Here is a 26,005-nt window from a genome sequence, read left to right on the forward strand (position 1 = left end):
GGTTTCAGAGTGGTTATGATTGGAACATAGGTACTGTCCTCCATCCTCCAGTCATACCTTTCTGGTGGTGGCAAGTTGGGTTGTGGATTGCGGTCATTACACCAAATCATGGCCTGATAGTGGGCACGTAGGGTATGTTGTTTTAACACAGCTGCAGTTGGTGGGAACCTTTCAGACTCCGCCTGTGACCTCTTAAACATCTCCCAACGAAGCTGTCCCACATCCTTTTTTTTGTTCTGTGGCTGGAACAGCTGACAAACAAATTCTTCTAAGGCAGCTTCTGTCTCTCTTGTGGGTGTTATGGTAGAGCCCAGGTTTTTGAAGGCAGTGAGCATGTTTGGAGAAGCCTTCTGCATAACTTTCCAGCAGGTCAGTTTTCCTTTCCCAGCAAACTTTTCTGTTGCATCACAGCCTGTAAAACTGTGAAATCCAGGCAATGCTGCTGCCAGATCTTCCCCAAGTGCTTCATAGATTGGCCTCAGTGGTACTATACGTTGGTGTTCTCCTGCTCCTAATATCATGCATGTCTGCTGCCCAAGTTCAGGGAAACGACGTAAGGCAAGAATAAACACGTCTGTGTCAGGAGAGAGGATGTGAATTATACCTCGAGACTTTGCAGCTTCTAGAGCATGCAGTATCAAGATTGTGTCTGCTTCCTCCTGGGTTGTGGTCAGATGCATCACAGGTTGCTGCAGAGTAGAGTGTACACCATTTTTAGTAGACACAATGACTGATTTTTCACTTTCGGTGAAATGGTCAAGTACCTTCATTGCAAGATACTCTGTGAGATTGCTCTTTGTTTTAGAGCTGCTCAGGAATGTGTCCATAGTTGTTCCGATAGGTGTTGAGTCTATACACACGTAGCTCCGTGAATCCTTGATAGATCCTTTCTGATGATCGCGTGTACCCTGTTTCATGTTCTATGTTTTTCATGTTCTATGGACATGCATCATGTAGCTGCTCATTGGTATCATCCTTATCACAAAAGAAGCATAGTTCCTTGTCATAGGATTTTGCAGATGATCTTGTAAATTGTTCTGAGCTGGAAGACTGTCCCTCACTTGCACATGTAGCTACTTTAGGTTTATCTGCAGTCTGATTTTTTTGATGGCTGTCCTCCTTTGCTACGCTTTGTAATTAGGCTTGCATCACCTCGTGCCACACTTTTGTCATACCTTTTTTGCACCATCCACCATTTTTGAACTGACTGTCTCTGAAGCAGTTTCTGTGCCATGAAGCACCCCATTGTTTCAGCTGTTCTGCTGTAACACTACCTAGTCTGTTGCTGATTGATAGACATTCTGGATCTTGGTAACTGGCCCATTTCTGTATATGGTCAAGAAGGGTTTCATAAGACTCATCTTCAGGGTTTGTTACCAGATCTCCAGTTGCATTTTGGCACCTAATGCACAGTTTATAATCAATAGGTTCACATTTCTGCTGCTTTCTTGGTGGCTCTGCCATTTTCCTGAAACACACAAACATATTCATGTTCGGAACCACCACCGCCCATGCAGTTAGATACATTCTATAATGCAGTTAATAATACATTCTATTATATCAAAGTTTCTCAGCTTATCTGAAGAAATAATATCACATATGAATAATTGTATTTGTTCATTTAGCTTGTCAACATCTCCACCAGCAATTCTGCATTACCTGAAAAACAATGGATTCTACACAAATTGTTTCAGAATTAGTTTTTTTCTAATTTGTTTATAATGATGGTCGATTGATGGATGGATGGGCAGATGAGATGATGCATTCATGGCAATGATATATGTGTATATAAGCTCTGCTGGTTGACTAATGTCAGCAGAGCTAAATGATTCTAAACAAATGACATCATGGATTTATTTGTCAAAGAATAAAATATTCTATTTGCATGTCTATATTTTACGCTATAATTGGGTATATCACTGGTTTCATAAACTAGAATATTTTGCCTATTTTTTGCAAATTTGTCCAAATATTTATTTTTTTGTTACTATAATAACTGAAAAGTGTCATAAATTGTTAAAGCTCATCATTCCAATCATTTTGATGTGTCACATGATACACTTTACTTCTTAAACAAAACACTGATAGAAAATATACACATTTTTTTAATGTTTTTGACAGTTTTTTTTTTTTTTTTTGTATACCTTGGTCGAGGCTCGTATGAGAGCAAACACACAACTCACAGCAAGGAGGCATGAGACAAGAGGGGCGGGAGTGGAAGGGACAAAACAGTGGGGAACAGACACATTAGGTGAACTGTGGAAGGGAGAGGGATGGGGATGGGACGGGGAACATGGGGAAGAGAAGATGGACATTTCAGGGACTTTCAGGAAGGAAAGCAGGAGAAATGAAGGAAGTGGGCTTGGGTGGATTATCGGGGGTAGAAAAGATCGAGGATTTGGATGGGGGAAGATAAGAGGTGCTGGTGAACAGCTGTTTTGAAAGCCTGGAGGGAAGAATGGGAAAGAATAGAGTGAGGAAGTTTATTCCAAAGGCGGGAAATAAGAGGAATGAAAGAGTGAAGATGAGCAGTGATTCGTGATTTTGGTAGTTTTACCAGAAGGGGATTGTTGGCGGACCTTGAGCGCCCTGTGGAAATGTGGTGGGGACAAATCGCAGAGAGAGCAGGGGGGGCAAGGCTGGAGAGGAGTCGGTAGAAGACAGAAAGACCACCGACCAACCTGCGGTGATTGAGTGAGAGGCCCAAAGACTCAGCTTCATTGCGGGAGATGCCGATGATCTTAAATGCCCTGGTTTCGACAGCGTTAAGCCGAGAAAGGTGGGAGGCAGGAGCACCAGCCCAGAGGGGAGAGCAGTACTCCATCAGGCTACGGACAAAAGCTTTGTAAGTGGTCAGGCGCTCAAGAGGGCCGAGGAAGGACAGCACGACGGAGGATTCCCAGTCGGCGACTGGCTTTTGAGGCGAGGTTGGAAATGTGACTTTCCCAGGAAAGGTCATGGCAGATAGTGAGACCTAGAAGCTTGAAAGAAAAGACTTCTTCCAGAGGATTGTTGAGAAAGTGGATGGGGGGGTTTTGTAAACGGTCCTTTCGAAGAGACATAGTGAGAGTGTGAGATTTGTCTGGATTGAAAGACATGTTCCACGTGTTGGACCAGTTTGTGATTTTATCCAGATCTGCAGTGAGCGAAGAAGCTGCTGCTTGCCGGTCTGAGGGATGACAGATGGTACGGCAGAGGGTGGAGTCGTCGGCAAAGAGAAATAGAGGATTTTCCAGAGAGTCCGAGAGATCATTGATAAAAACCAGAAAAAGAACAGGGCCCAGAACGCTACCTTGAGGAACTCCAGCCTGCACAGGAAGAGGGGATGAAAGAACTCCATTTAGGGCCACACGTTGACTGCGACAGGAGAGGAAGTCTGCGAGCCATGAGTGGAGATGGCCTTGAATACCATAGGAAGAGAGTTTGGTGAGTAGGGCAGGGTGCCAGACTGTGTCAAAAGCACGTGATATGTCCAGGGATACGGCTCAGATTTCCTGTCTGGCATTGAGGACCTCCATCCATTGATGGGAGAGCAGAAGCAGCATATCCAGGGTAGAGTGACCTGGTCTGAAACCAAATTGATGATTGGAAATCAAGCCATTGGAGAAGAGGAAGGATTTCATATCTGAAGCGATGATGGATTCCATAACCTTGCTGATGATTGGGAGAAGGCTGATTGGTCTGTAGTTATAGGGATCTGTTTTTGCACCTTTTTTATGCAGGGCAGTGATGTTAGCAGATTTCCAAGCAGATGGCAGATGACCTTTGGCAAATGAGAGGGTGAATAGAACAGAGAGAGGCTGAGCAAGAGCAGAAGAGCAGGCTTTGAGGACACGTGGGCTGATGCCGTCTGGACCAGTTGCAGAATCTGACTCGAGGTTTGAAAGCAAGCTCTCCACCTTGTCAGGAGAAAAGGATACAGAGTCCAGGGACAGTTGGGTGCGACTGGGTAAAGTGGGTAGAGATATTGTTTCGTTAAAAAAAGGCATAAAACTGAAAATGAAAACTTCCCAACATCTTTCATATCCTTTAGGGATGCCATAAGGATACAAAAATGTATATAAACAACAGTTGGCAGACCAAAAATGCAAACTCAGATTTTTCAACATATGACCCTATACTACCATCTTAAGGCCACGTTAGCTCAACACCAAGGAATCCATCCCTCTTTACCATTAACAGCTGGAGAGATGGCACAAATGATTTTCCATCAACCAGATTTAATTGAAACATGTCATTGCATTTTCACTGTGAGTGTGTTTTCTTTTTGTCCTGGTTTAAGGCGTAAGTCACATTTGCTCTACGGCGAGGATACGGCAGCCGTACGCCCTCTGAATTGAGAGAAACGTGTGGCGGCCGCAGAGTTTCTGCAGTGGCCTCAGGGTGGCCCTACGCCGTTTGGCTATCTTTTACAGGCCGTATGGGCCGCCGTGGAATTATAACGCGGAGTTATAACTTTTTTCATTTATACGTTGGCCGTAGCAATTCGACATGCTGTAGTTGTGACGTAGTTGTGTTCCACGTCGACCGTACGTAGGACGTACGGTGGGCTTGCGTTATTCGTGCGGCTGCCGTAGTCTCTTATCAATGAAAAATGAATTTTGCCCTAAAAACCAAATACATTAAAAAAAAAACCGAACACAACGTGGCGTTCATGTTTGTTCACGTGTCTCCCCCACCTGTTCGAGCCGCATCTTCGCGCTTTGTTCATTCAGTTCGTTGGTGGAAGTCCTCGTGAAAGCATCTCTCGTGTGTCGATCGCGATTTTACCTTGTGTTTTCACCTTGATTTGTGCTGTTTTTTTTTTTACTCATCTTGTGTTTTAATTAATAACAAAAAAGCAATCCGATCACGTGGTGTGACGGAGTGTCGGGCAAGGATTTAATTTCACAGAAAAACCGGTTGTAATTTGGAATATCCATGATTACCTCAGCCCGATGCGTTTGATGAAAGTTATTGTGGTTCTGGGGGCATCATGTTTGAGCTGCCCTGGGGGCAGCGCTCTCGCAGAGTGCGCGAGCGATCGGAACCCAGGCCGGAGCTCGAGCCTGTGTGGACCTTTGGATGTCGTGATTGTACCAGTTTACATACAATACATGGCCACCGAAGGTCATTTACTCATCTTATTTTACCTTAAACATGGGGAATTTCAGTTGAAAGTGTCTTGGAAGTGGGTTTGCTTGGGATCCAGAAACAGATTAATTCACTCTATTATTTCTTATTGGGAAAATAGTTTGGGAATCGAACTTTTTGCAATCCGAACAGCCTCCTGGAACGAATTCAATTCGGATTCTGGGGGCACCACGTACTGGTATATTCCGAACTGTTATATTTTTATTTCAGTAAAAAAAGAACTGGTATATATGTATATATATATATATATATATATATATATATATATATATATATATATATATATATATATATATATATATATATATATACCCACTCGTTACCGTCCGTCTGGCCGCACGTTTGCCTTAGGGCCCCCCTACGGGCACCTTGCGGGCACCTTGAGGCTACCTTGCGTCTGCCTTGAAAATTCTATGGCCGCCGCAGGGACACCCTAAAGTCACCGTGCGACATCAAATCAAAGACCGTCTGGCACCCCCACGTTTTTGGTCTCCACAATTTCTAAATACGCCGTGCGGCTCCCCGAAAAAATAAAAACATATGTGACTGCTACATTGTGTGACCGTGGAAATACTGCGGCCGCCGTATAATTGCTAGTGGCTATAGATTGTGCAGACCCCACGGCCGCCGTGGCAAATGTGACTTAGGCCTAAACAACACACTGAAAGGGAACATCACCACAATAATAATAAGAACAAGTCTGAAGACAACGATGGTTCACGAGTGGTATTTGATGATGGAGATTGTTTCAGAAGTCAAGGATGAGACAATGTGATAATGTTTAACCAAGTTATAAAAATGATCAACATGATGTGGTACGAGTGACAGGTTAATAGCTGCAAAATGTCAAACTCGGTTTCGTTCAACAACTTTAAAAATATGACCTTTGCATAACCTTTAAAGGTCACAAAATAATGTTGTAGACATTAAAATAAGGTAACAGGATACGTGCTATAGCTTATTGGAGTTAGTTCGTCGAAGAAGGTCGAAAACCCTTCTTCGAAGAAGAAGGTCTCGGACTCTCTGGAAAATCCTCTATTTCTCTTTGTCGACGACTCCACCCTCTGCCGTACCATCTGTCATCCCTCAGACCGGCAAGCAGCAGCTTCTTCACTCACTGCAGATCTGGATAAAATCACAAACTGGTCCAACACGTGGAACATGTCTTTCAATCCAGACAAATCTCACACTCTCACTATGTCTCTTCGAAAGGACCGTTTACAAAACCCCCCCATCCACTTTCTCAACAATCCTCTGGAAGAAGTCTTTTCTTTCAAGCTTCTAGGTCTCACTATCTGCCATGACCTTTCCTGGGAAAGTCACATTTCCAACCTCGCCTCAAAAGCCAGTCGCCGACTGGGAATCCTCCGTCGTGCTAAGTCCTTCCTCGGCCCTCTTGAGCTCCTGACCACTTACAAAGCTTTTGTCCATAGCCTGATGGAGTACTGCTCTCCCTTCTGGGCTGGTGCTCCTGTCTCCCACCTTTCTCGGCTTCACGCTGTCGAAACCAGGGCATTTAAGATCATCGGCATCTCCCGCAATGAAGCTGAGTCTTTGGGCCTCTCACTCAATCACCGCAGGTTGGTCGGTGGTCTTTCTGTCTTCTACCGACTCCTCTCCAGCCTTGCCCCCCCTGCTCTCTCTGCGATTTGTCCCCGCCACATTTCCACAGGGCGCTCAAGGTCCGCCAACAACCCCCTTCTGGTAAAACTACCAAAATCACGAATCACTGCTCATCTTCACTCTTTCATTCCTCTTTTTTCCCGCCTTTGGAATAAACTTCCTCACTCTATTCTTTCCCATTCTTCCCTCCAGGCTTTCAAAACAGCTGTTCACCACCACCTCTTATCTTCCCCCATCCAAATCCTCGATCTTTTCTACCCCCGATAATCCACCCAAGCCCACTTCCTTCAATTCTCCTGCTTTCCTTCCTGAAAGTCCCTGAAATGTCTATCTTCTCTTAGCCATGTTCCCCGTCCCATCCCCATCCCTCTCCCTTCCACAGTTCACCTAATGTATCTGTTCCCCACTGTTTTGTCCCTTCCACTCCCGCCCCTCTTGTCTCATGCCTCCTTGCTGTGAGTTGTGTGTTAGCTCTCATACGAGCCTCGACCAAGGTATACAAAAAAAACAAAAACCCGGTTCGAATCCCACAACTTTGAAAATTTGACCTTTGTGAACTTTAAAGGTCAAAGGTCAAGGATTATGACCTTTGGTGCAAAACTTCCTCTGGAACATTCCAGGAACAATATAACGTCATATAGGCTATATGGCATTTCACACTCCTCGGATTATTATCCATACTTTGATGAAATCAGAGTAAAAACAAACTTGAAGGGGGCGCCACGGGCAAGGTATTCGAGATAGAGCAAAATGGTTTCAAGACTTTTGGTGGGGAATGACCTCAAGATTATACATAAAAAATATTGTCATCCTTGCTCTCAAAGTTTGGGCGGTCGTATGATTTTTATGTCAAAATTCGAAATTTTTTAAGTTCGTGACCTTGTGACCTTGACCTTGGGACGAAAATGAAAAATTGAGCTCTGTGGGGCTATGCAGGTGCCATTGGGCTAACCAAATACCGAAACCCCTGCCAGATTTGACAAACCCCTCAGAGAAGATGGATTTTTATGTCAAAATTCGCAATTTTGTAAGTTCGTGACCTTGTGACTTTGACCTTGGGACGAAAATGAAAAATCGAGCTCTGTGGGGCTATGCAGGTGCCATTGGGCTAACCAAATACTGAAACCCCTGCCAGATTCGACAAACCCCCTAGGAGAAGATGTAAATTGAAATTGACTACCCCCTAAAAACAGAATTCACAATTTTCTAAGTTCGTGACCTTGTGGCCTTGACCTTGGGACGAAAATGAAAAATCGAGCTATGTGGGGCTATGCAGGTGCCATTGGGCTTACCAAATACCGAAACCCCCTGGGAGAAGATGCAAATTGAAATCGGCTACCCCCTAAAAACAGATGTTTTGTGTAAATTTTGTAAATTAAAAGTAAATGTGCCTTTTTCTAGGCTATTTAGAGAGTGAAATTTCGTTCCAATCAGACAAATTGTAGTTGAGTTGTGGTGAAAAATAGTAAAATGTTTATAATTAGGTCATGACCTGAAAATTAGGTCAAGGTTAAAAAAAACATTATGCCAACCTCACATACTTTCTATTCACATTATTGATGCAAAATTTAATTCCAAAAGTCACAGCCGGAACCGAGATATGGCTCAGGAATTGGGAGGGCAAAAAGAAAAGGAAAGAAAAAACAACCTAAATGGTGGTTTAATACTCTGAGGGGTCTAAAAAAACTCTGGTGTACCACCAAAATATCGGGGGCACTAATTGTGGAAACAAACCATACAAGAGCAACCTCCCCCCCGCCCCCCCATACGAAAGGGGGAGGCTTACTAATGTACACTAACCGAAACCCCATCACAGACGGATTCCGTTCCATGAGCCCAATATGACAACCAGTGGCGGCTCTTGTAAGAGCCGGATCCCAATCGATGTACTCCATGGCCTTACCTAATGAGGCCTACAAAACGTCCTTGTACACGACATTTTTGATGTACACTACTCTTTGTGAAGAAGTCCCCTGATTTGTGCACATGTCTACTTTGACGTACAAACACCGTTTCAAAACTTCTCAGGTCACAGTACCGAGAAAAAAACGTGACGCGACCACTAGGAGGAGCACAAAATTGGTCCTTCAGTATTAATATATCGATGCTATGTGACCGCCTCTTCCAAAGAATGCTCACTCTCAGTTTTGAAGGTACGCTTTGATTGTTGGAGTTTCATCCTCCAACACACGCATATATAATCTGGATTCCAGATATGACCTGAACTGTGCAATTACTATACATCCAGACTGTCGAAACCTGTGCTGTGTCTATGTGGGACGGCGAGCACTTTAGCACGAGTCTGGCCATAACAGGTGGAGTTCTGGGCCCTCCTTATGGCCCTGAGAGCCCCAGAGGTTTAGTCGCTCTCTTGTACATTCTTACTGCTTTTTTGTTGATATTTTACAATACGGTTTCAGTCAGTTATTGCTCACAGATTTGACCATTTACAGTAATAAATTAAAATAATGTAGTGAGACTTTGCACAGGGAAGTGTGACTGATCATCCGGGAGATGGTGGAAGATGATCCGGATCTGCCTCTGGCTCTCATACCTGGTCCTGATCTTCCCATAGACACTGACACATTAAACTTTGTTTGTTGTGATAGTGTTGTTTATTGATGTCAACGGCACTTGTCGAGTGTTGTTTTCTTTCTCGCCATATCACTGAAATTAGTGTGAACTTCCTGGCAGCAGCTTGAACCGTCACAATACATGATAACTTGATATAAAAAAAAAAATGCTTAAACACATAATCAAATTGTAATAGTGCAAGAGAGATGATATCTCATGTGTTAATATCATGGCAATTTGAAGTAAACAATGTAATGTTATCAACTCAACTAAATGGGGCGTCCAGCACGAATCGGATTGATGTCGGCATTCAGATCAGCAACTGGATTGGCTCCAACTGTGACTGGTGCTTGCAATGCAGCTGGCTGGCCATAGCTACCATGATCGTCATCGTATTTGAGGACAGCTGATTCGTTTAACTTCAGGAGCTCTGCTGCAGGTTCTTGAGTGAAGCAGGCAGGCATTGTCAATGTTTATCTTGAGCGTTTGGAGGGATGTAACTGTGCTCCTGTGGAGGTGGCTTCTGTCCTCTGAGTCAATTTTATGGACCATATAAAAGTATCGCTCAGTGTCGGCATTGCTCGCAGGGAGAGACAGTAGCACATGAGCTTGACTCAGCAAAGTGGAGTGCATTGGTGAGGAAGAACCGATTCCCCTTACCCATGCAACTTTGTCCAGAAGGTGTCAATGCTGATAAAACAAACAAACAAGATATTTCACTGCATCTCGCTACTTTTATCCATTTCACATGTAAAAGCGGGGCGCGTGATGTCAAATTGGGACTGTCCCACCGAAATTGGGATGGTTGGACAGCATGTATACCAGTTGATTCGTTCATCTTTGATTTATGGAAGATTAATTTTGAAGAAGATGAAGCTGATGATGTCATTAGCCTTTCGCCAGTGCATCTGCCATTTTACCATCCTGTGTGAACATACAATGAAGCTGATTGGTGCACCGACTGGGTGGGGGTGAATGAAAATAGCACAGGATAACATGGTATTGGCTGTGATGACCTACCTTCCCTGAGCTTTCTTTCTCATTCGGTTTTGCAAGTTTTTATCTGAAAGCATCACTTGCTATTTTGGTTCGTGGGTGCCAGCAATGACCACTATTTTCGTTGTGTCCGTGTCTGTCTGTCTCTTTGTCTGTCTGTTTGTGACTCTCTCCAGAGCATAGCTCCATGACGTTTGATGCGATCTTGATGAAACTTGGACACAAGCGAGATATCATGGTCTAGTTCTGTCTTTTTGTATGGAGGGGCGTTCCACGCCCCTTGTTGGCGGAGCCATGTCTACTTGAACTTTTTATTTATTTTTTATTTTTTCTTGATTTTTTTCTCGCAATTTCATTTCCTAGAAGCTCTGTGTAATGTCCATAAGTACAACATATAAAAAATCCGATTTGTTTTGGTCAATTTTGACGGAAGAGATTGGTTTTTTATGGTTGGGCTTCCTCAATAATGCCCGCGAACCATCGTCGCCTCCTGGCTTGTATTTATTTATTTCTGTATGCTCGAGTGAGAGAAAAGGCACTTTTCGTTTTGCCATTTCTTCAAAACACACTTGCAATTATTGATGTGACACCTCCTGTAACATGGGTATGGCAGTGGCAGGAGAAGCTGTATTCAGTGTTTCTTCAATCAAAACTGCATTGTTTTATATGTATCGGATAACACTTTACTCCACATTGGATATCCATCCATCCATCCATTGGGACCATACTCTATGCAGAGCGTTGGTGCTGCCGAAGCAGTCTCCTTGGCTATTGGGCACAATCCTGGATGGGTCACCATTCCGACACAGTATACCAGCATGCTGGCACTCATTTTGCTGACCTCAGAAGGATAACTGGCAGAGTCAACCCCACCTGGTATTAATTCAACAGCCGAAGGGGATTTGAACTCAGGATCCTAGGATCACAAGCCCACCACCCGAACCACTAAACCAACACCTTACATACGATGGATATGTCGTCGCAAAATAAATTAAATAATCCGAGTGCTTTCAAAAAATTTATGTTCTCTTGCCAACCAAGAATATGGAAAAGCACAGGAGGTGTGGGAAGGCATAACAAAGCAATAACAGGTTTTTGTGTTGTGGCAGAGCGAGGTTACAAAGGGTGAAACGACAATGTATTGACTACAGTTGGACAAAACAAAAGTGTGGAAGAATGAACAGGAAAAGAGGGCAACAGATGAGGAGAGGAAACGCAGTAACCTGCAAGTAAGAGGGTTTGGTTAGGTAGGATTAATAGAGGTAGAAAAGATTGTGGGTGGAGAGGAGGGATAACATGAGAAGGTGGTGCACCACTTGCTTGAGGCTCTGCAGGGGAAGAGTGGACCTGAACAACCATTGGAAGGTAGTTCCACAAATGGAAGAAAGGAGCGGAGGTATTCAGCCAGCCTGGATTATGGAAGTTTAATTAATACGAGACTTTCAAAATGACGTCGGAATGCAAAATGAGGCTTTTCACGCATGCAGTGTGTGTGTGTGTGTGTGTGTGTGTGTGTGTGTGTGTGTGTGTGTGTGTGTGTGTGTGTGTGTGTGTGTGTGTGTGTGTGTGTGTGTGTGTGTGTATACCTGGTGTTGGCTTAATAGTTAGAGTGGTGGACGTGGATCCTAGAGTCCTGAGTTCAAATCCCACCTGGCTGTTGAAGTAATACCAGGTGGGGTTGACTCTGCTTGTCATCCTTCCAAGGTCGGCAAAATGAGTGCCAGCTTGCTGGTATCCTGTGTCGGAGTGGCGACCTGTCCAGGATTTTGCCCAATAGCCAAGGAGACTGCCAAAGCAGCATCAATGCTCTGCAGAGACGGATAATCCTTATCTGGCAGGCATGAAATATGTCCAGTCCACACCAATTGACTTTGTTACTTGGGTTTTCTGTGGATAAGTGCCGAGCAACTTGGGGTGGATTATGTCGTATCAAAAGTGCTGTATTGTGGAAGTGTTTGCACATTGCAGGCAGGTCAGTGATCTCTGTTTTTTTTTCCTTCCCACATCTTCTCTTATGTTGCCCCTCCTGCTCTCTCAGCTTCCTGATTCTCCCCAGAAACTCCAAGATGCATTCATTCTTTCAGTAACAGCTCGGCTAAACTTCCAAAATCCATGCTGACTGCACCCCTTAACACTTTTATTCCTCGCTTCACGTATCTATGGAATTGCCTTCCAGAGGACATTTTTCCCCATCCTTCCCTCCACGGCTTCAAGCAGGCAGTGCATCATCACTTCATGCCATCCCCCATCTTTACGCATGACATTTATTGTCCTCTTTACTCCTTCCCCACTCAACTTTTTACTTGCTGGTTTCAGTGTTTTCTCCCCTTCTCTCTCTGTCTAATCTTCTTGTTCATTCATCCCCTTGCTGGTTGTGCTCATTTGTTGCCCCGTGACCCCACTGTTAGTTCAACCCTCCTCTTCCATGAGCCTTGGTCTTGTGGGGAGAGAGAGGAGAGAGGAGAGGAGAGAGAGAGGGAGAGAGAGGGAGAGAGGAGAGAGAGGGAGAGAGAGGGAGAGAGGAGAGAGAGGGAGAGAGGGGAGAGAGGAGAGAGAGAGGGAGAGAGGGAGAGAGGGAGAGAGGGAGAGAGGGAGAGAGGGAGAGAGGGAGAGAGGGAGAGAGGAGAGACTGAGACTGAGACAGACTGAGACTGAGACAGACTGAGACTGAGACAGACTGAGACTGAGACAGACTGAGACTGAGACAGACTGAGACTGAGACAGACTGAGACTGAGACAGACTGAGACTGAGACAGACTGAGACTGAGACAGACTGAGACTGAGACAGACTGAGACTGAGACAGACTGAGACTGAGACAGACTGAGACTGAGACAGACTGAGACTGAGACAGACTGAGACTGAGACTGAGACTGAACAAATAAATAAATGAATGAATGAGACTGCTCCCTGAAAAGTACTGACTCCTCGATGTGAAATTGACCCGTCCCACATTTAACTATATTCAGAAAGCTTGAAGCCCCTTTGATACATTTTGTTATAATGCAATTATGTACATGACACCTTTAAAAAATCTCATGAGGAATGCTTAAATGATCATAATCACCCTTGGTCACTCAACAGAAGAATCGAAGGTCAGTTCACCAAATGTGTCAGAATCAATTTATCACTCTCTCCCATGCTCTGATTACAAGGCTGAAAGCACCTGATGCATACGTGGGTTTCTGCCATGACGACCTACAGGTCTTGTGACTAAATTTGCAGCTTACATATCAGAGCTGCTCCATTGCAAGTTCTTTTCCATCGAAATCCTTGGGCGAGCAAATAGCGACATAAGAAACTCGACTTACTTGCATTGCTCGTGCAGCAGAAGTTTGAGGAGGTTATTTACTTCCTGTTGGAATTTGCAGAAAATAACTTTTAATGGAAAAGCTTAAATTTTCCCACTGTACTTTAAAGCCAAAAAAAACAAACAAACAAACATGCGGCTGTTATAAGCTGATCCTAAAATGCTGTTTATTCCTCGGCTCCAGGAAATTATTTGAGATAATTGACAAATAATGAAGCACTTTATGGGCAGAGAGAAGGTGATGGTGTAAGTAAAGGAGTCCGGTAATACAGAGAAAGCTTACGGGCTGTTTGAACTTTTCAAACGACAGTAATATGTAAAGAGGGAAACAACCAACAAATATATTTAGCCTACGATATGATCTTCCACTTCCACCAACTCTCTCCTCTTCATCCTCAAATACCTTGATGACAAAGCCGAATCATGTTTATTAATAAATGCAAGAGCAAACTTGGCATATGTTGCATTGTTACATGTATTTTATAGTTATATTCCAGGGGTCTCCAACCTGCGGCCCGCGGGCCACATGCGGCCCCTTAGACGGATTTATGCGGCCCGCGGTGCCATATTAAGTTTACATTACAATGCGGCCCGCGATACTGCCAATTTGTCAGGGTCAATGATCAAAGCGTTGCGTAATTTTTTTTATGATTTTGATTCATATTAGACACGTGTTTTTAACACGATTATTCATTTATCATATTCGTTGGCAAGAAAAATATATTCAGCACTAATTTTTGTTTAAATTTCCGCATATTAATTATATATATTTTTTTCTTTTGGAATTTAGCGTCCTTTTTTGGGGTGCGGCCCTCCGTCCCTCACCACTTTGGTTTTGTGGCCCTCCGCCCAAAAAGGTTGGAGACCCCTGTTATATTCAATACTGGTATGCCTCACCCGTTTCCAAAGAAGTGGAAGAGGTTATTGGAATTGATCTACGTGTGTGTGTGTGTGTGTGTGTGTGTGTGTGTGTGTGTGTGTGTGTGTGTGTGTGTGTGTGTGTGTGTGTGTGTGTGTGTGTGTGTGTGTGTGTGTCAGTCATCCATATGCAGATCTACTTTAATATAGATCCTTCATTATCACATCTACTGCAATCTATATACCCATTGTGTGCCCAGTCTTGTTCTATTTATTTATTTTTTTATTCCCTTTGATCTAAATTGCTCCTGTTTCTTTGTTGATCTTATGATTAAAAAAAATGATTATTGAAAGCAGGGGGGAATCATCATCATCAGAGCCGAATGCCAAGATAGAGGGAGACTTGAATAAACAATGGGTGTGGGAGAAATGGGGCCAGGAGAGGATGCATGGGGTGGACAGTATGGATACAGGAGCAAACTCGCAGGAGGGAAAACTGGAAATGTGGAAGGAGGAGGGATTGGGGTGGGGGTTAACAAGGGTAGAAAAGATCACGGTTTTGGATTGAGGACAATCTGAGATGATGATGAACAGCTGTCTTAAAGACCTGGAGGGAAGAATGAGATTGAAGAACATGTGGAAGTTGATTCCACAGGCAGAAAAAAAAGAGGAACAAATGAGTGGAGAGGTGAGCAGTGATTCTGGATTAGGTAGTTTCATCAGAAGGGGGTTGATGGTGGACCATGTATGCCCTGGAGAAACCTGTCAGGGACAAAGCACGGAAAGAGCAGAGGGTGCAAGACCAGAAAGGAGGCGGTATAAGATGGAGAGATCACCGACCTATCTGCAATGATGAAGTGATTGGCCCATAGACTCAGTTTCATCGCAGGAGATTCCAATATTAAAGGCCATGGTTTTCACAGCATCAAGCTGAGGAAGATGTGAGGCAGGGGAACCAGCCCAGAGGGGACAGCAGTACTCCATGAAGCTGCGGATGAAGGCCTTGTCAGTGGATAGGAGTTAAGGTGTGCCAAGGAAGGACTTTGTACGACGCAGGATGCCCAGTCGGCGGCTGGCTTTGGAGGCCAACTTTGAAATGTGGTTTGCCCAAGAATGATCATGGCTGATAGTGAGAGCCAGGAGTTTGAATGAATGAACTTCCTCAAGAGGATTGTTAAGAAAGTAGATAGGAGGGTTTGCCAGACGGTCCTTTCAGAGAGTGAGAGTGAGAGTGTGAGTGTGAGATTTGTCAGGATTGAAAGACATGTTCCGAGTGTTTGACCAGCTTGTGATTTTTTTTCAAAGTCTGAAGAGAGGGAAGAGGCTGCAGCCTGTCCCTCTGAAGGATGACGGATGTCACGGCAGTGGTTGGAGTCATCAGCAAATAGATATAGGAGATTTGCAGAGTCAAACATATCATTTATGAAGATCAGGAATTGGACTAGGCCTTGTGCACTGCCTCTTGATTTGCATGAATAAAAGAGTTATTAAGAACATAAAAGAAAGTATTATTTTCTTGAATTATTAAGATCATGAAACTTCTCTTTCATAATAACTACAATGTAAGACCTGTTGCTTCGCTGACAGGAATACCAATCTTTGAATAATTGCTAAAAAAATAAAAACCTTTGTTGTTAATGGAATACAATTAAATTAGGTGGTGTATAGATACCGGCCGAGCTATTCACTCAGAGAACGAGGAAGGGGAGAGTATTAATTGGATAGTCATCACAGCCTCTTTAGATGCTGAATTCCAAATAATATACAACACACCAAGAGGAAGATCAAATTTAAAAAAAAAAATCTCGCCCTACCCCTGTGCCTGTTTGTGGTGAGGATGTTGAGGTCGTGGAGAGATTCACTTACCTTGGCAGTGATATTCATGTCTCTGCTGGCTGTGAGTCAAAGGTCAATAGACGTCTGGGTCGGGCCTGGGGAGTCATGGATTCACTGGATAATGGGGTGTGGCGCTGTGGATACCTGTGCGGGAGGACGAAAGTCCGAGTCTTCAGGTCCTTGGTGCTTCCAGTCTTGCTCTATGGATGTTAGACTTGGACTCTGACCAAGGATCTGAGACAGAGACTTAATTCCTTTGGTACCAGGTCTCTTCGGAGAATCCTTGGCTATCGCTGGTCGGATTTTGTGTCCAACGAGCGGTTGCTGAGAGAGACTCGGATGAGATTTGTTACCTGCATAGTCCGTGAGCGTCAGTTGCGGCTGTATGGACATGTGGCTCGTTTTCCTGACGCTGATCCTGCTCACCAGATTCTCTCAGTGAGGGAGTCTCCTGAGTGGAGGAGGCCAGTGGGCCGACCACGTGCATCATGGTTGCAGCAGGTTGACCGGCATCTCGAGATGGGGATGGGCCTGGCATCTGCCTGGGGGATGGCCAGACGGAGGCCCCTGGAGTACCGGTGGAAAGTGGACGCAGTGACGTGCTGTTCTGGCACATGCTCACATACCTGACCTGACCTACCACTCCCCCTACCCCTACCCCCTACCCCTCCCCCTCCCCCTCCTCCTCTCTACCTTCTTTTCATCAAACTGTCTGGGGGTACATAATAGGTACAGGCCATGCCAGGAAACACACTCTGTATGTGCAGCACGTTATATGCTGCGTCTACGTTCTTATGTATATTCATATATTGCTCTGCTGTGCATGTACGTGCATGCATGCTGCACTGACGATTGTATCAGACAATTGTTGATGGATGGATGGACGGATGCAGGCAGTCATGCCGAGATCGAGCTCCTTTTTGATAATAGATGATGATAAACTTGATCCAATAATGCAATGACGATGTTATTGAAAGTGATGATAAAGTTGAGTTGATGGAGATGATGGTTGATGGTGATGTTGGAGGGTTTGAAAGGGTTATTGTGTTGACGACCCATGATAATTTGATGAATAAATGAGGAAAACTTCACCAACCGGTGATTATTTGAGGGCATTGGCCGCAATCCGTAAACATTGCCTCAATACATTGATCACGATGGAGCAAATTTGCGATGGGGGAAAACCTATGAATGGCAAGGTCTCCCTGTATCCGGATCCAGATATGTATGTTCACCAAAATCGAATTAACTTGTTCTTGTCACGCACCCAACCTGTCCACCAATTTTCGTCCGAATCTGTCCATAACCTTTTGAGATATCCTGCTCACAGACAGAGAAACAAGGATGAAAACATAACCTCAGTCCACCTTCGGGCGGAGGAAAACATTGTATCTCGTCTGTAAAACTGAAATGTTCCATACTATAGTCACGTGTTGATGAAGTACACTGTGATTTGTTATCATGCAAGTGCCACACCTGCAGAAGGACTTTAAATGTATCGGTAGTGATGTCATTGCACTGCGGTGAATGTGCGGTGAATACTATGGTTCCAGGGAAGGATATATTATATGACAAGTGAATAGAAATCGAAGTCTAAACTAGTGAAGGCTATTACATGTGCCATATTGCAGCCCCACTTCATGTTCCAGCAGGAGCTGGTGGTATAACTCTGAGGAGGATATGTTAAACTGGTACTGTTGACAATAGAAGCAGTCGAGGCAGAAAACCGCAACTCTCCAAAAGTGGTTAAGTATTTCAGGGTTTGTTCTCTATGTGATGGACGATGATCCAGGAGGGATATTACGAATAAACAAGCTGAATATATGGGTGTTAACATTTCTATAAGAGCGTACGGTAATATATAGTACGTGAGCACAAAGTGATCTCAATGGATGTTTAGCAACCCAAAAAACCTTTGCTGAATTTGCCTCTCCCTTTGCCTTTCCTCAGTAAAGGTTTCCAGGCAGCTAAACATCCTGGTCATGCTTTCTGCCATATTTGCAGATGTAATAAACAGATAAACATAAACCTCTCATCCTTGAGCTTGCCAACATCCAGCCTAGTCTGGGATGGTACCATTCTCCTGGACTTAAGCTGTATTTTCAGAGCTGCTGGAATAAACCGGTGGTCGGTATTGAGGAACTGAGCACTCCGGTAGACCCTGCAGTGCTGGATCATCTTCCAGCGACCATAAATGAGCACATGGTCGATCTCCTTTGCCACACCACCAGCGTTGAAACACGAGGTCCAGCGATGAGCCTGTGGGCGCTGAAACCATGAACCAGCCACCCTAAGTCCATGACTTCTTGTAAAGTGAAGGAACTTGGTGCTATTCTGGTTCACAGTTCCAGACCCATGGGGACCAACACATGTCTCATAATCATCCCTATCAGTTCCAGTCGATGCATTGAAATCCCCCAAGACTAAAGAGTATCTCGTCTGCGGCACTGATCAACCACAGACTTGAGCGTGGCACAGAATGAATCCTTCACGGTGAGATCACTTGCCTCAGTCGGAGCATATACAAGAGTCCAGAGAAACAACACACAAGGAGTGATGAATCCTTAGTCTCATAATACGCTCGTTGACCGGTGTTACCTCAATTATCATTGGAGTCAGCTTATTGGACACAGCTACAGCAACTCCTTGGGTATGGTAACCATCAGAGCGACCAGACCAATAAATAGCAGGTGTAACCACTCGCCATGATCTCGCCACTATCCGGTCTCCGAACCTCAGAGAGAGCTGCAACACTGATGTTCAAACTGTTGAGCTCAGATGATAACAGAGACAGGTGATCATCCTCTTTTCGGGATAGGACATTCCAGGCACCCACCTCAAGGGACCGCCTCAGGTTAACCCAAGGAGACTGCTGTCTGCTGGACGACACCTCAGCACCACCCTGACACACACTACCACAATCCAACCCTGGAAGTTTACCCCATGTTTTCCCTCTTGTAGTCAAAGAGTGGGGGTCCCCAAGGCTTTGCCCCAATCCCATCATCCGATGAGTTGGCCTGCAAAGGGCAGGTGCACAGGAGGTACACACACTGAGTGGGTTTTCAATATTCTTTGCCAGTTTAGTGTTTTTCAGAGTGGATGGTTTTACGATGGCCGGAGTGCAAATCCTGCCTTTGGCTTCCTCAAAAAAGTAACCTAACCAAGTAAGATATGGATGGCTGTTGGCTCACAAGGAGCTCCTCCGCCCTTTGACAGGTTTTGCTTTTAGTCCTGCTGGGTGTCCGTATCCATACACCCTCCACACCAGGAAATATGGTGGGGGAGACGGTTTAGTCACCGACATCCCGACCATGAAAGAGGTTAGTACAGGTTTACATAGTATCAGTAGCAAGCCATAGAACTAACTAATTTGGCTTGATCTGACAATTGGTGAAACACTATCAATTATACATTTTCCCTTGCCATTCCTTTATAATTGCATCTATAGTTGATAAGTCGTTTTTTGGATTATACTGGGGTGAAAGGTCAAAAATCATCACAAAATTCAGGTTTGTAGCATTCCAAGACTTTCTTTCTTTCAGCCAATGTGCACAACAGTGTGACTATTCCTCGTTTTCATAAATGCCAAGGTGAGCCAATGAAAAAAGCCAAAAATTCACAAGGTTTCGGAAAAGCGATGCTAATCGAAAACCTATACGCCAAGAAAACCTATAGAAACCCAAGACGCCAAGGTGAACAACGAATTGCCAAGATCTTGTGAAAAAAGCCAAGGAGTGGTCACACTGGTGCACAAGACCATCTGCAAACATTCCTTTCTGCAACCACTATAAAAAAACAAGCTGGAATATATTGGTCTGGTGTTTTCTTTTCAATATCACAAAGGTCAAAGTTCAAAATTTATCGAGAAACTGAAGGTTTTGGCCGGCCGTCGGACCTTCATAATTAAACCAATCTGGAGAAAACTCGGCACAAAAATACCTTGTCACAGCCCCTTAAGACAAAAGCAGGTAAACATTGGTCCAGATCTTCATTTTGATTTTACAAGGTGGAAGGAGTGGATGTGGAAACGTATTGAATTTGTTTGTGAATGTCAATAATTCTAATTGTAATTATTTTTTGCCTTGCACACACTGAGTTTAACTTCTGTGTACATTTTTTTTTCTCTTTCACTTGTCTCTCTTGTCATTTTGCTTTTCTCCTTTTTCTTCATAGTAGTTACTAAACTATTATTTACTTGCTTAAAAAAAAATTCCCTCTTTATAATGTAACCATTGATTGTCATATCAAGCGTTGATCTGGTGGAACATTTTAACGCTTTTTGATTCCGTTTATGGAATTTGTCTTATTACCTCCGCCACCGAAGGTGGATGAAGGTTATGTTTTCATCCCTGTCTGTCTGTTTGTCTACCTGTGTGTTTGTCTGTCTGTGAGCAGGAAATCTCGATAGGTTGTGGACTGATTCGTGCGAAATTGGGTGGACAGGTTGGCTATGTGACAAGGACGAACTGATAATTAGATTTTGGTGAAGATCCGGATGCGAGAATTTTTTAACTGAATCTTCACCATTGAGAGAAAGGGCCATTAACGATATATAGCACAATATCTCAAAGTGTTATGGATGGATTCGGAAGAAACTTGGTGGACATGTTGTGTGTGTGAATAGGACAAATCGATTAGATTTTGTTGAAGATGAGGATCTGGATTCGGCTACTAGAATTTTTTAAGTGATTCTTCAACCATTGAGAGATCGGGACAAAAACGATATATTAGACGATATCTCAAAAGGTATATTCATTTTAGTTCTTCAGACTTCTTCAGACCGCCATTTGACCTTGACCTATATCTCAGAGGGGTATGATGTAAAATAACTGTAAATGTGGCTTACTCTAGGCTATCTAGAAACGGCAATTTTGTTCCAATGGATTCGGATGAAACTTGGTGGACAGGTTGGGTGTATGACGAGGAAAAATCGTTTCAATTTTGGTGAAGATCCGGATCCGGATACGAGAATTATTTAATGTTTAACTCTTCTCCACCATTGATAGATGGGGCCAAGGACGATATTGCATGATATCTCGAAAAAGTTGTGTCCGGATTCGGATGAAACTTGGTGGACAGGTTGGGTGTGTGACGAGGAACAATTGTTTCAATTTTGGTGAAGATCCGGATCTGGATCCAGATCCAAGAATTTTTCAAGTGATTCTTCACCATTGAGAGATGTGGCCAAAAACTATGTATAGCATTTTATCTCTAAATGTTGTGGATGGATAATGACAAAACTTAGTGGATAAGTTGGGTGTGTGACGACATCAAGCTAAGTAGATTTTGGTTGAGGTCCGAATGCAGATCGGCCCATCAGTGTGATACAAAGCGTAAAATGTTCAGCCTGGCGAAGGTACGTTCTCTACCGAGTGTCGTTCTAGTTCTTCCTTATATAGCTCATTTTATTCAATCTCTAATGTGCTATCGTAATGTTCCATGACATACTTCTTCTAAAGAAAATGGTAAAAGCAATCAACAAAAAAAATTCAGTTTCATTTTTAGTCTCTTGCCTTTCTTCTTCTTATTATTGTTTCACTTTGATTGATTGCTTATGGACGGGCTGGCACATGTTACATGTTGGACAAAGACATTAAGAAGACGTCAGTGTACTTTTACATGTATGACAGATATATTGAGGGACAATGGGCAAATTGATACAACTGGTGGGATTTGAACCTGTGATGAGTTCGGGACTAGTACTACTTCTTCTTTGAACCTCTTATTTTTTGATATGCTTTTTCATTTCTGTAAAATGTGTGCCCAGGCAGTGTGTGTCACGGCCTTATGGTCCGAGGGCACTCTGAATTGTGTTTTGTTGACCTGACTGGACTTCTCTGCCTCCCTCCCTTAATCTGTACTCCTTGCAATAATGAATATGAGTGATATTCAGTGTATACCTTTGTTTGATTTACCTTTTAAGTTAAACAGGCTGTTAAACCTTCATCATCTACTCACTGGAAACAGTGATGGAATAGTTGTCTGCATTTGGGTGAGTTAGGAAGGAAAAATGATCCCATGATAAGTGGGACTATAATAGGATGTAAAATTATCACATAAATAGATGGAGTCCAAGTCAGAGTTCAGCGGTGGTTTAAATTGAACTCAAATCCAAGCTTTGCGTGCACAAGTTGTTTTACATTACTGTAAGTCATACTCTTACATCAAAAATCTACAATGCAAATGCGATTCGCTCTTTATGACTTTGTGTTTTTCAGCTGGATAAGTTTAAAAAGACCCTCTCGTTTCGCTCCAAGACTACACGAAGCAAGAGTGCTGAAAATGTTTTGCAGCGCTTCAATTGGCTTGGTTCTTCCAGCCCAACTACTCCCATGCGCAGCCAGACTTCTCTAAACCCAGAACCCATCACACTTCCTACAGCGAACAGACACAAACGGCTCTCTGGACCCCCGACTGAAGCATCACCATCAAGTCCATCATTGCCCTACAATTCTATAAAAAGCACTGCTGCCACACCATCGCTTGGCAGCTTGCCATTGGGCCCCCCTGCCAGGCCGCACTGCCAGCACAGCTTCCAAGAACACAACTTTAAGAAGCCAACCTTCTGTGATGTCTGCAACCACATGATTGTTGGCGACACAGGTGTCCAAATCATTACTGTGCTTGATGGTAACAGATGTGATGGTAATTGCTGCAGGGAGACTTAAAAGTAGATATCTATGATCAAAAGTGATTATTTATGGTAAGCCTTCCCCAATCCTATGATGGCCATCTTGATTTATACCACCATATGACCTTGACCTTCAACATTTAGGGATAGAGTGTAAATTAAGAAAATGTGTTCCCATCTAAAATGTATCCAAAAACTCAACATGATGAAAATTGGAGGAAAGTGATTCAAGTTATGATCAAAAAGTTTTTTTTTTTTTTTTTTTTGTTGATTCGATCACAATCTATAAAAAGTAGGGCAAGGACATTAATCAAATATCAGATGCACAACTTCAATGCAGGTCCACCATAATGATGCAACAATATTTTGTAAGGCCAAGCAGTCTTTGAGATTACGAATTGGCAAAATTGGTCGATGGCAAAAAATGCACTTTTTCTTCAGACCACCATTTGACCTTGACCTATATCTCAGAGGGGTATGATGTAAAATAACTGCAAATGTGGCTTACTCTAGGCTATCGAGAAAGGGCAATTTTGTTCCAATCAGATAAATCTTAGTCGAGTTATGGTGAAAAATGTTGAAATATCTATAATTAGGTTATGACCTCAAAATTAGGTCAAGGTTTTTTTTAATAAAAACATGTCACCCTCACATACTTCTTATTCCCATTATTGATGCAAAATTTCATTCCGAAACGTCAAACTGGATCTGAGATACGGCTTGGAAATTGGCAGAAAAAAAGGAAGAGAATCCAAAATGGTGGTTTAGTACTCCACCTTGACCTTGACTAACACCTTGACCTTTAATTCGAAAGGGTATGATATAAATTAAGCATAAATGCATCTTCCTCTCGGCTATCTAGTGAGGGAAATTTCGTTCCGATTGGATAAACCTTAGTTGAGTTATGGTGAAAAAAATGTTTTTAAATGTCTATAATTGGGTCATGACCTGATAAATTAGATCAAGGTCAAAAAATCATGCCAGGCCCGCATACTTTCCATTCATATTATTGAAACAAAATGTTATTCCGAAAATCTCAGCCAGATCCGAGATACAGCTCGGAAAAATGACACAGCTTGGAAATTGGGAGTGCAGGAAGAAAGAAAGAAAAACAAACTTAAATGGAGGTTTAGCACTCCTCGGGGGGGGGGGGGTTAAGAAGCTGGGGTACAATTAAAAATTGGGGGCACTAATTGTCAAAACAAACACTACAACAGCAATAGTCTTATCCCCCATCTTATATTCATCCTCCCCTCATGTCCGAAAGAGAGGAAGGCTCAAAAAACAACCTCTTCTTTAGAGTTCAACAACAGATGTTTATATCATCGACAAGGTTGTTTTTGTAAAATTTGGTGAAAAAAACGAAATAGAGCTGGCCATTTGTAATTCTCACAATTATTCCAGTGTCATACAAAGATGCGTGAATTACTTTATTTTGTTGAAGTTGCAAGTGCCTGTATGTACCTAACATTTAAAACAATTGAATCAACAAAGCATATACTGTAAGACTGTAAGAGGCATGCCTTTGTGTTGGTATCAGGTAGTCTGAGCAAGATCGGCCTTCGCTGTAAAGTATGTAAAGCTACCTTGCATCACAAATGTGAGGACTTCATGAACCAGCAGCCTTGCATGGGAAAGATGGTGAGCATGGTTTTGTTTTTCATTTACAACATCCGAAGGGTCTATTGTCTTTTCTCTATGAGTTGTGGGATTGATTGAATAGGAGAGTCACTGTGAGAAACTGGACTGACTATGATGTCATTAACATTCCGTTTTTTTTTTTTTTCCCAATGCCAGGTTGTTGTTGAATTTTTATTCCCATGCCACACTGGAAGGCGTCATAACACCCACAATCTGTGTTTGTTAATGGTTCGAGGGTTAACACCCAAAGCAGCCTTCATCCAGGCAGGAATTTTAAATTTGACCATAGTTCGTTTGTTTGTTTGTTCGTGTGTAGCACATGAGTCATGACTGTGAGTGGCATCGTTTACTGGAGGGAGGGGGTATCTGTTGCAATGCCTCTTATAGGTTGGAGCAGAAATTTGTAATTTGTTCAGGGTGACGGCAATAACTCGCCAACTCTTTGAAAAGGACACCGTGTGATCGTTAACATCGACCAACTAATGAAGGCAGATGGGGACACCCGGTTCAACGTCCATCCGAGGGATGGTTTATGCATTGATGCCTCGCCCTGCCTGTGGAACACCAGGACGATGGTTTATATCTGGTCCGAGATCCAAACCCAGGCAAGACAGCTCTGAGACGAATGCTCATACCTCGAAGAGTCTAAGCTATCTTCCCAAATCCTTGTCCAGTTTACCAACACACAATTGTCCAATTTTTCCAAAAAAATATCACGGGATCATTAGCATACACAAGTAAATGCTAGTAAATGCATGGGACGGTCTGTTTAGCATTCCCTCCAAATAATGAGATACTGATTATTACTGTGAAGCACCATAATAACAGTTTATACTCAGACAGGGAATCAAATCTAGACTACGCACCTCAAATTATCGACTATCTCAACTGAATGTTAAGAGGGTTATCCTAACTGGCTAATCACCATGAAAAGATAAGTGAAGATCACTGTGTCTTTCCCCTTGCTCTCATTCTTCCCCATTTCTCTTATCCCTCCAAGTCTCCCTTAACCCTGCTGTTGCCCCCCCCCCTTATTGCCACTGTTCTTTTCGTTCAGTCATGTCCTGGTCTGTTCTTTGTTCTCGCTCCTCCACAAACCTCAAATCTGTATTCAACAAAAGAGAGTTCTCTCTCTCTCTCTGTCGGTTCGTTCTCTCGAGGTGTGTGGTTAGGGTTTGATTGCTAACACGAGTTCAGTATATACTGCTATCCTGGTGCATCACCTGCAGAGTGTTGCAGGCAGGGTGTTGCATCAATGATGTAGAACCGATGGAGAAAAATTGGATGTTACTTTGATTTCAGATTAGACTTTCTTGTGCTCATTTGACTTCCAGGCAACTGATTGCACATTAATTGAATCTTGACTTTACACTGCAGTTGACTTTACACAGCTGGAATATTTTGT

At 43.3% G+C, this 26,005-nt stretch overlaps 1 protein-coding gene across 5 annotated transcripts in view; it reads left to right on the forward strand.

Annotated features, from left to right (window-relative positions):
- LOC147028083 (SH3 and cysteine-rich domain-containing protein-like) overlaps positions 1–26,005 on the forward strand; it is a 133,791-nt gene that overhangs the window by 22,945 nt on the left and 84,841 nt on the right. For all 5 annotated transcript variants that reach the window (XM_085878118.1, XM_085878117.1, XM_085878114.1 and 2 more), the window contains 2 exons: positions 22,547–22,931; positions 24,500–24,600. In XM_085878118.1, coding sequence (XP_085734244.1) covers positions 22,547–22,931; positions 24,500–24,600 — 486 coding nt within the window. The remainder of the gene's footprint in view (positions 1–22,546; positions 22,932–24,499; positions 24,601–26,005) is intronic.

The sequence above is a fragment of the Eptatretus burgeri genome, chromosome 4, assembly GCF_056783735.1.
Source record: "Eptatretus burgeri isolate ZD-2024b chromosome 4, Ebu_testis_v1, whole genome shotgun sequence".
NCBI lineage: Eukaryota > Metazoa > Chordata > Myxini > Myxiniformes > Myxinidae > Eptatretus > Eptatretus burgeri.